At 46.4% G+C, this 11,124-nt stretch overlaps 1 protein-coding gene across 1 annotated transcript; it reads right to left on the bottom strand.

The window, feature by feature from the left end:
- Nucleotides 1–206: 206 nt before the first annotated feature.
- Nucleotides 207–9,091, bottom strand: LOC142817176 (uncharacterized). Its single transcript, XM_075894237.1, has 4 exons — nt 8,481–9,091; nt 2,370–3,870; nt 1,521–1,659; nt 207–902 (listed from the first exon to the last, which is right to left on the bottom strand). The coding sequence occupies exons 1-4, from the start codon at nt 9,068–9,070 to the stop codon at nt 355–357; spliced, it is 2,778 nt and encodes a 925-aa protein (XP_075750352.1). The 5' UTR covers nt 9,071–9,091; the 3' UTR covers nt 207–354.
- Nucleotides 9,092–11,124: the final 2,033 nt, after the last annotated feature.

Raw genomic sequence — 11,124 nt, 5'->3', positions numbered from 1 at the left:
TTCTGCCTGTTAGAAAAGTATGTAATCTTAAGCTCATGTAACATATTTATAAACCTAAACAGGATTCATTCACGCATTATATCAACGAAATACAGCTGTACAAGTTTTCCCCGCAAAACCAAGCAAACACGCGCTCTTTACGGAAGCAGAACTGTTGGTTGGGAGGCGGCCACGCCGCTCCAGCAGTAAACGTGACAGTCGGACCATGCCAACAGAAAAGAACCGCCAGTTTTATTCACACTCGTGAATATATATAGGAAAGTAAGGGGGAGAGGGAAGGGGGATAAGATTGTGCACATGCGCACTTGAGAGCTTGGGTCGCGTCGTTCAATGGGTTACAGCATTTCTTCCCCCTTAGTAGCCAAAACGCACGACCGGTTTCTTGGCTCGTGTGGAGCGACGTAGTACGTATGGTTGCGATTCAGGGGTACTCTGAGAGGTAGCCGGCGCCGTTGTTTCTAGTCGTACCGGCCCTGGGGAAACCGGTGTAGAAGGCCTCGACATGTCGTCGGCTGCTGGCGTTTCATCTGGGCTCCGCTTGCGAACTTGATCCACGTGGCGGCGGACAAGGCCATCCACAGTCTTTACCTCCAGGAGGCGAGTGCCACGCGTAGCCTCCACTGTGCCTGGGAACCACTTGTCTCCGGCGCCGTAATTTCGCACGTACACGTAGTCTCCCGGTGCGAAATTCCAGCCTGGGTCACTCGCAGCTTTGGCAGGATAGACTCTGGAAGGAAAAGACATCTCCATTCTTGTGCGCAGACGGTATCCTAATAGCCTCTCTGAGGGAGAAGGACCCTCCTGGTGTGGTGCGTTCCGATAATTGCACAATACACGTGCCAGTGAGGTGAGGAGGCAAGTGCCGCCTATCTTCTTCAAGCCATCTTTGATAGCGCGCACGGCTCACTCTGCTAGTCCATTACTCTGGGGGTGATAGGGAGGTGTTCGAATATGCGCAATGCCATTGCGCTCCATGAACTGCTCGAACTCTCGTGCCGTGAATGGCGTCCCGTTGTCAGAAACCACCGTGCGCGGTATACCAAAACGGCTAAATATCGTTCTGAGGGCCTCGACTGTGCTATGCGAGTTGGCCTGCGACACGGGAAGCGCCTCAATCCACTTGGTGTGCGCGTCGACAACGATGAGTAACATTTTCCCTTTTACTGGTCCCGCATAGTCCACATGTAACCGCGACCACCTTTCGTGCGTCTCGGGCCAATTTACTGGCTCTTTTGCCTGAGCCATCGGCAACGCTTGCACACAGTTTTGGCATGTCGCCGCAACGCGCTCGATGTCTTGCTCTACGCCGGGCCACCAAAATAACGATCTGGCCTTCGCCTTCATGGTGGAAATTCCTTGGTGGGCTTCATGCAGTAGCCTTAGCAACTTCCCGCGTGCTGCTGTCGGCACTACAAAGCGATGGCCCCAGTAAAGAAGTTCTTCACTAACAGACAGCTCATGCCGCCTTTTGTAAAAATCGGCGATTTCTGTAGTTTCCGTGTCGAGTTTTTTCGGCCAACCTTCCCGGGTATACTTGCGTACCTGGAAAAGTACCTCATCCGCGACGGCGAGTGCCTGGAGTTCCTTCCATGGCAGGGCCGGCTGATCCCACTGGTCCAGGGTCAGAACTTGAGCTTCGTCCTCCTGGTCCACTTCTTCCTGCAACGGTTGGGGTAGACGGCTAAGAGCATCAGCATTGCACATGAGTTTACCCGGTCGATGTTGCAACCGATAACGGTAGGCACCAAGTATGATGGCCCAACGCTGAATGCGCGCAGCGGCCATAGCCGGCGTCTGGCGATCCGCTCTTAGGAGACCCAACAGTGGTTGATGGTCGGTTAGAAGCGTGAACTGTCTGCCCAGCAGATAATCTCGGAATCGCGTGACGCCATAAACCAGAGCCAACGCCTCACGTTCAATCTGTGCATAATTCTTTTCTGCGGCAGTAAGCGTCCTGGATCGAAATCCAAGGGGCTGATACTGTCCTTCAATTCGGTGGAATAGTGCCGCTCCCACACCGTAGGGTGACGTGTCGCACTCCAGAAATAGCTCTCGTGCGGGATCGAAGTGAGTTAACACAGGCGCGGAACACAAAACGGCTTTTGCTTTTCGGAAGGCATCGTTTTCGCGCTCATCCCAAGACCATTTCGATTTCTTTTCCAGAAGAAGGTATAGGGGACTCAGGAGCGTGGACAGATTAGGCAAGAATTTATTGTAGAAAGTTAGCATGCCCAAAAAAGACCGCAATTCCGTGACATTGTGAGGAGTCGGTGCCAGCTTAATTGCTTCGATGTTCTTGTCTGACGGGTGCAACCCTGCCGCGTCAATTCTGTGTCCTAGATACGTAACTGACTCCTCACCTATTCGGCATTGTCCGCGCGGAGCTTCACGCCGTACTCCCTGAACCGCTGCAAGACTGCTTGCAGGTTCGCAGTTGGCTTATCGTTCGCATCTGCTATCAGGACGTCGTCTAAGTACGCTTGAACCCCTGGGAGGCCTTGCAGCACCTGCTCAATTGTTCGTTGAAAAATCGCAGGGGCCGAGGCTATCCCAAACGGTAGCCTGTTATAACAAAAGAGGCCCTTGTGAGTGTTTATAACCGCTAACTTGCGCGAATCTTCGTCTAGAAGAATTTGGTTGTAGGCATCAGGTAGATCCAAGATACTGAACTGCTGCCCTCCACGAAGCGTAGCGAAAATGTCGTCCACTACGGGTAGAGGATAACTTTCCATTTCACATACTGGGTTTAGAGTAACTTTGAAATCGCCACAGATGCGGACCGTTCCGTCACGTTTCAGCACTGGCACCACCGGGGTTGCCCATTCTGAATAGGAAACTGGCGTAATAATGCCTTCGGCCACGAGTCGATCTAGCTCGGCGGACACTTTGTCTAGCAAAGAAAATGGAATTTTTCTTGCCTTACAGAACCTTGGGGTTGCTCCGTCCTTTATATGAAGCCGTGCTGGTGGTCCCTTGATGGCTCCCAGGCCCTCCGCAAAAAGGTCTGCGTACTGTTCCAGCACGGGTGCCGCTGTCCGACTCTCCAGCTTCCCGTCCGATGAGAGTGACGCGATGTGAAGAAGCGGTGCCCCTTGTGTCTCGAGCATCTGTAACAGGTCACGGCCGCAAAGGCTAGGACCTTCGCAGTCTAACACAACGAGATCGCAGTCAACTGTTGCAGACTTGTAGGAAGCTTGCATTTTGACAATGCCCCGCACTGGTATCTTCCCAAGATAGCATGACAGAGTTAATGCAGCTTTACAAAGCGGTGGCCACTTATGACGATAGGCTTCGTATATCGCTTTAGGCACTACGCAGACAGGTGAACCTGTGTCGATTATCATATTCAGTGGCACTCCGTTCCATGTAACCTGCTTGTGTAGGGGCGGAACCAGGCTTCCATTACCCTTCACTGACCATATTTGTAGTGCGTTACAATCGTTATCTTCACTTTCCGCTGAACACTCTGTTATCGCGAAGGTTCTGTTGGTGGTGGCTGTCCGGGAGCATACTCGCGCCAAGTGACCTTGTCGCCCACATTTGTAGCACCTGCGCCGTCGTAATGAGCATTCCCTGGCTTGATGTCCCTGTTTGCCACAGCAGCTGCAGTGCTGCGATAAGCTGCTCCGTTCGCTCCTGCTGATTTCGGGTTGCCTGCTACGCTGCACGTTGAACACCCCAACGGCGTCACCTTGCCCGGTCATCTGTTGCGACCCTAACTCCGCGCTTTCGGCTGCTAGAGCTAGTGCTTCCGCTTCTGCCAGCGTCAAGTCCTTTTTGGCTAATAGTTGTTTCTGCAGGTTTTTCGAGCGCACTCCACAAACGATGCGGTCCCTCAGCATTCGCTCCAACATTGAAGAGAAGTTGAGTGGACACGGTGGCATCGCCGTGACAATGACGCCTGACGTACCGCTGTTCATGCAGGTCCTTTGCGCGTGCCTACGCTTCATAACCGGAGGCGCCGCGGAATCTTTTCAAACTGGAAGCGACGAGCTTCGCTACGATGCCGGCCTGCCGCCATCCTTCTGTGTGGGCGGTGATCCCTTCCGGCTTCATGAGGGTGTCTGCAATCAGCAGCTTGGTCACATCGACGATCATTTCGGACAGCCACCCGGGAGCACGATGACGTCAACACGCATGCCCACAAGGGTCCGCCTGTATGCTTTAAATCTGGGACCATCGCCTACCTGCTTCAGTGGACACGGTGGCATCGCCGTGACAATGACGCCTGACGTACCGCTGTTCATGCAGGTCCTTTGCGCGTGCCTACGCTTCATAACCGGAGGCGCCGCGGAATCTTTTCAAACTGGAAGCGACGAGCTTCGCTACGATGCCGGCCTGCCGCCATCCTTCTGTGTGGGCGGTGATCCCTTCCGGCTTCATGAGGGTGTCTGCAATCAGCAGCTTGGTCACATCGACGATCATTTCGGACAGCCACCCGGGAGCACGATGACGTCAACACGCATGCCCACAAGGGTCCGCCTGTATGCTTTAAATCTGGGACCATCGCCTACCTGCTTCAGTGGACACGGTGGCATCGCCGTGACAATGACGCCTGACGTACCGCTGTTCATGCAGGTTGGTGACCGGAAGGATAGCTTCCGTAGCGATTCCATAGCTCTTATAGTGCTGCCGTGTCCACAAGTTTTGGCTGACTGTGTATGTGACTGTTTTTCTATTGTGGGTCTGTTGTTGAGTCTTTCTGGCGATGTCGAGCTGAATCCGGGGCCTATAACGGACGCCGTATGCAAAGAAATGCTCCAGAATCAAAAAGAAATTTTGTCTAAACTAACAGCGGTTCAAGAAAAGCAAAATTCGTTTGAAACTAGAATTCTAGACATGCAAAATCGGCTTCTTGTTATTGAGACTAAGGTGCAAAGCTTAGATGAGACTCGCAGCAGGCTCGCAACTCTTGAAACAATTGTGGCTGAATGTCGTGACAAATCATCTAGTCTGCTTGATCAGGTGGACGATTTGGAAAATCGTTCGAGAAGAAACAACCTTATCATAAGGGGAGTAGCAGAAGATGAGAATGAAAAAGAAGAAACTCTACTAAAAAAAGTAAACGAAGAAATCTTTAGCTCTACCCTAAAGGTAAACATAACGTCTATTGAGAGAATTCATAGGATAGGAAAAAAAAATTCTGGCAAAACTCGCCCCGTCATCCTTAGGCTGGCAGACTATAGGGATAAAATGAAAGTCTTGCAGAGGTGCTCAAGACTGAAGGATACGGGTTACAGTATCAGCGAGGACTTCTCGAAAAGAGTACAGGGAATAAGAAAAAAACTTTGGGACTCTGCTATCGAAGAAAGAAAGGCAGGAAAGAAGGTAAAACTTGTTTTTGATAAGCTGAAGGTAAACAATACTCTTTACTGCTGGAATGAAGCGCGTGCCGAAAGAAGCAAGCTTGGAAATGATGATGCAACACGTGATAAGTGACAGGCACAGGGACAGAAAGATAATTTTAAAATAATCAATTTAAATGCCCGAAGTGTATCAAATAAATCACATATGCTTGAAGCCTTGGTTATCGATCACGAACCTGATATTATTTTAATTACGGAAACATGGTTGCACGAAATTATACCTGATACTGAAATCGCTCCACCCGGTTACTCAATGGTTCGGAGGGATCGTGATGGAAGAGGGGGTGGAGTTGCTTTCTTAGTCAAGAAAGGCGTTAATTATAGTTCCCTGGACGCAGCAGATGGTATTGAGGCCGTATGGATTAAAACAAAACTAAATAATCGCACCGTGTTTATAGGTGGGGTCTACAGACCTCCAAATTCCCCTGTTGAGTACATTTTGCAACTAAGAAGATTCATGGACAGCCACTTTAGAGAAAAAGACAATATCATCTTACTAGGTGATTTCAATCTTCCGGCTATTGATTGGCATTCGCATGTGGCCGTCGACTCACATGATGCTTCTTGTGACTTATTTCTCGACTTAATATTCTCTTTCAATTTACATCAGGTTGTAAATGAGTTCACTAGAGTATGTGCAACACGGTCCTCTGTACTTGATTTAATTTTATTATCCAACGCTTTGACTTCATATGTGAATGATTGCCTTGTTGAAGAGGGTTTATCAGACCACAAGATGATTATACTGTCCATGAGCATGTCGTCGTGCACCTCACAGCAGAAATCGGGCATCACTTATCCGAACTTTCAAGCTGCCGATGATGTTAGTGTTTTGGATTTTCTTGAAAGGTCGTTTTGTAACTTCACTGCTATTTATGAATCAAATGGTAGCTCTAACTGCTTGTGGGAATATTTTCATAATATAACAATGGAATGCATTAGGCGGTTTATTCCTAAAAGTTTTAAAAAGTGTAAAAGAAATAACCCTTGGATCACGAGAGATATAATTCATGTCAAACGGAGGATTAAAAGGAAGAGAAAAGCTTGTTCTCGTGATCCAAGTGCCCAGAACAAGACTGCACTTCATAACATGAGGCTTGATCTAAATCGTCTTGTCAAGGAATCTAAGGAAAGATTTTTTAATGTAACATTGAAAAAATTTCTGTACGAAGCACCTAGCAAATTCTGGAGGTATGTAAACCCGTCCGAGAAACAGAATACACCGGTCGATGAAAAAATTGCCCTTGAACGCGCGGAAAATTTCAATTCTTTTTTTTCTTCTGTTTTCACCGAAGATGATGGTACCCTTCCGTCCCTTTCTGACGCTTCCAATCGCCCTCCGGTATCCGACCCGTTAATCAACGAAGAAGGAGTATTAAACCTTCTTCTACACATTGACATTAAGAAATCCGCTGGTCCAGACGGCATTCCGAACGAGTTTCTATATAGATATGCTCAATGGGTCGCAAAGTATCTTACTATAATCTTTCAAACTTCAATTAATCAAGCCTCATTTCCTGTAGCCTGGAAAGAAGCTAAAATAATACCAGTTCACAAAAGTGGGAACACTTCAGAAGTGGGTAACTACAGGCCTATCTCTCTTACGAGTACCTGCTCCAAACTGCTTGAGCATATACTGTGTAAGCATCTCTCTAATTATTTAGACACTCACAATTTATTATCACCTGTGCAACACGGCTTTCGAAGGGGATTATCTACAGTAACGCAGCTTGTTGTTACAGTTCACGATTTTGCGCAGGCAATTAATCGACGGGAACAGATTGATCTAATATTCTTAGATTTCGCCAAAGCCTTCGATAAGGTCTCGCATCCCAAACTCTTACTAAAAGTAAATGAAATATTCAGAAACTCAAATATTACTCAGTGGTTCATTTCTTACCTCCATTCTCGTACACAGTACGTAGAAATAAATAAAATTAAATCGAAGTCCAGACCCGTTATATCCGGTGTGCCTCAAGGCAGTGTTCTGGGGCCTCTTTTATTTCTTATTTTTATAAATGACCTGCCCTCAGATTTGTCTGTTCCCGTGAGATTGTTTGCAGATGACTGCGTTATATATAACAAGATCACATCCCTGAGAGACCAGGTAGACCTGAACAACAACTTAAACAAAATTTTACTATGGTGTAATGAATGGCAGATGGTTCTAAACCCCGTAAAATCAGTTTGCATGAGCATAACAAGAAAAAAGGTACCTCTCAAATATAATTACAATATTGGTTCCCACGATCTAAAAAGGGTAACAGAATATAAATATTTAGGGCTAATATTCACTCCAGATTTGAGGTGGAATACTCACGTAGACGTCACCTGTAGAAAGGCAAACAAAACTCTATGGGGTCTGAGGCGAAGGTTACATGACGCAACACCCGAAGTAAAAAGTCTTGCGTACAAAATGCTAGTACGCCCAATAATTGAATATTGTAAAATAGTATGGGACCCTCATACCACCACTAACCTACATAAACTGGAGAAAGTTCAAAGAATGGCTGCCAGGTTTATATTCAATAAATATCAACGCATGCACTCTGCTTCCGATCTTTGCAACCGTGCAAACCTACAAGCCTTAGAACTTAGAACTAAGTATGACCGTTTGAAATTCCTATTCCTCATTATTCGTAGTCAGGTTAAAATCAACTCATTAGATTTCTTTGAAATTTCTCCAGATCCGCGCTCTAGACACAAACACACTTTATATATACAGCCACCAGCCACCCGAAACGACGCATTTAAATACAGCTTCTTTCCGAGGGCAATTAAAGAATGGAATGAACTACCAAACAAAGTCGCGATGTCTTCCTCTATCACGGCGTTTTCTGCAGCTTTAGAATCGCTTATTTTCTCCGAAATAGATGCGTCATAATTCACGATGTCAATGTATATTGCCTCTCGCTTTGTTAATTGTTGTTTTCTATGCGCAGAATGCAAGTGCACATGCCTGTGTTTAACTTTGTCTTTTAGTGTAAATACCTGTGTTCGCTGTATGTCTCTATTTTGTAACGTATTTCATGACCATTTCTTTCATTTGTTTTCCACTCCTGTAAAAACCCCAGCTGGGGTTGACAGTATTAATAAACAAACAAACAAACAAACAACAAGTTGCAGTTATGCGCTAGTTTGCGAATCTCGACGATAAACGCCTGCACGGACTCCCCTTCTTGTTGGTTTCGGTGAAAGAACTTGAAGCTTTCTGATATCTCGTTAGGGGACGGATCATAGTGCTCGTTCAAGGTTGAAACAACTTCTTCGTAACTCAGCGAGCTTGGTTTTCGCGGTGCGATTCTGCCGCAAAGGATTTCAACGGTCCTCGATCCTAACGCAGCCACCAACAAGGCCCTTTTCTTCGCGTCGTCCGTAACTTCGTTCGCTTCGAAGTAGGCGTCAATCTTAACGAGATACGCTTGCCACTTATCTGTCTCCTCTGCAAAATCCGGAAGCTTGAGGGCCATGGCTGCGGGCGGGCTGATGGGCGTCTTCGTCTTGGTCTCGCCGCTGGCGCCCGGCTTACACGTATCGGTGGGTATTCTCGTCGCCACTGTTGGTTGGGAGGCGGCCACGCCGCTCCAGCAGTAAACGTGACAGTCGGACCATGCCAACAGAAAAGAACCGCCAGTTTTATTCACACTCGTGAATATATATAGGAAAGTAAGGGGGAGAGGGAAGGGGGATAAGATTGTGCACATGCGCACTTGAGAGCTTGGGTCGCGTCGTTCAATGGGTTACAGCAAGAACAATGATCACGAAGTTATTCAATTGCTAAACCTTCTCTAATCTTGAACAAAAACAGGTTTGGGCGTGTTGGTATAACATGATAAAAAGTGCTTAATAGCACAAACTACAGTAGAGGATAGAAGAGATGAGACAGAGCACTGAACAGCCAACAACTTATTTCTTGTGAAGATCTTCGCCTATATACAGGTACCAGTTGCACCAGCCATGCGCAAAACATAACGATAATGCATAAGTACATCACACCGACAAGCAAAGCAACAACCTATTTTTATCGGGGAGCGGGACAGACGGGGTGCTAACACAAACATCTTTCAACGAGCATATCTTTTCTGCTTCTATGATCTCGCGTGTGGTACGATCCCTGCATGTTGAAACAATAGTAGACTGAAAATATTGGCCTACAGCCACACGTGCTGCAGTGAAAGGACAGCCGTCCTTGTTTATAATGCTCCACATTGCACATAGGTTCTTTCACCTTTCATATATACAATGACCTAGTTGACCGACGTAATATCTTACAGACGATAACAGCAGCTCATACACCACATTACCGATACAATCTCTAAACTTATTTCATGTTTTGTAGATCAACTAAAGGGTGGGTCTGGACGGAGGAACAGACAGCTTGCACAGGTTCGTTCCTACGTCAATACCCACCCCTTTTATATAAAACAGCACGACTGCAACTTTTCCAGTTAGACCCCCCACACAAATATTGAAAACACCTGGTGTAATTATTGCACATTATTCCGTGCACTTGCACTTGCATCACATGCAATATCTCAGGCACACAAAAATCAACTGCATACATTAGCCCTAGCTCATATGAACTGATTGGTTGTTTTCCTTCTACTTGGTTTCTCGTTTATTTCTTTTCTTTTCCGTTTCCAGTAGTCATCAATACAGTTGCATGACTCAATCCGAGCACCGCGTTATTTACCTGGTGTTTTTGTTGTTCATCTATTGTCTCTGAAAACTTGGGTTTCAAGGAGAATATAAATGCCAAAACTCAAGGCACTTACCCCTGTCTATGTGTCTTCCTGAAGCTTCAAGGGGAAACATTTTGCAATTCTTGACGATTCTTCAATATCTTCATAATGAGTAGTAGATATTGCGACATCAACTGCGTACACGAGTAGTTTCACTGCCCGAAACTCTCAGTGCACATAAACCCTATGCAGGTGTTATATTGGCAAAGAACCGTGGTAAAACACAACAATATAGTGTGGTGGAGGAGTACAAGAACAACAAGCATCATAGAATGTTAATTTTCTAACAAATGGGTCGTTGAATTTGTTTATTCTATTGCAAAGGGCTGAGCCAGCATTCATCATCTTCATCAGCCGCCAAATCATTTGTTGGAGTAATTGGTACCTTTCAAGCATACTTTTATTAGTAGCCCCAAGATAGTTTACAACAGGTTCTAGAAAAGACGCTTTGCCTACTTTCGCTGCGAATGTGCTGTGCTTTCCAGGGCGGTCAGGAATTCCTTTTCTTTTTTGATTTTCTTTCATTTTCTCGTTTTTTTCGTCGGGTGGGACATATTTCAGGAAAGCGTTTCAGGCGCCCCAAGTGATAATATTCCCGCAGCTGTTGCCTCCTCGCACGCCGTCTGTGTGGAAACTCACTTGTACGTGTGCGAGCACGCCGAGTTAGGAAAGTCTTCGGCCCGTACTTTGTACTTTGCAAAGCTAAGAAGACAGAAAGTAGTGGGTACGCCTCAATGGGGGTAGGCTTGGCATCCAGAGACAAACAAACTAAAAAAACCGGTCCCCAGTGGATAAAAAATGGGTGCTTAACTGATAAAAATTGTCTATCAAAAATTCACGATTGGGAGTGCAGAAACGTTTAACGAGGCAAGCTCGCTTTAAGAGTTTTCAAAGTATAGTTGACATGTATTTCAATGGTAAGTGTTGATAGGTGATCACTGCTAGATTAGAAATTATGAATGCTACTGATATTCCTCGAGAACCCAGAACGATTGTGTGTGAAGCGAACGCATGGG

Source organism: Rhipicephalus microplus, chromosome 5 (assembly GCF_043290135.1).
Source record: "Rhipicephalus microplus isolate Deutch F79 chromosome 5, USDA_Rmic, whole genome shotgun sequence".
Lineage (NCBI taxonomy): Eukaryota > Metazoa > Arthropoda > Arachnida > Ixodida > Ixodidae > Rhipicephalus > Rhipicephalus microplus.
The sequence above is the reverse complement of the archived record's forward strand: the minus strand, read 5'-3'. Positions and strand labels throughout refer to the sequence as shown.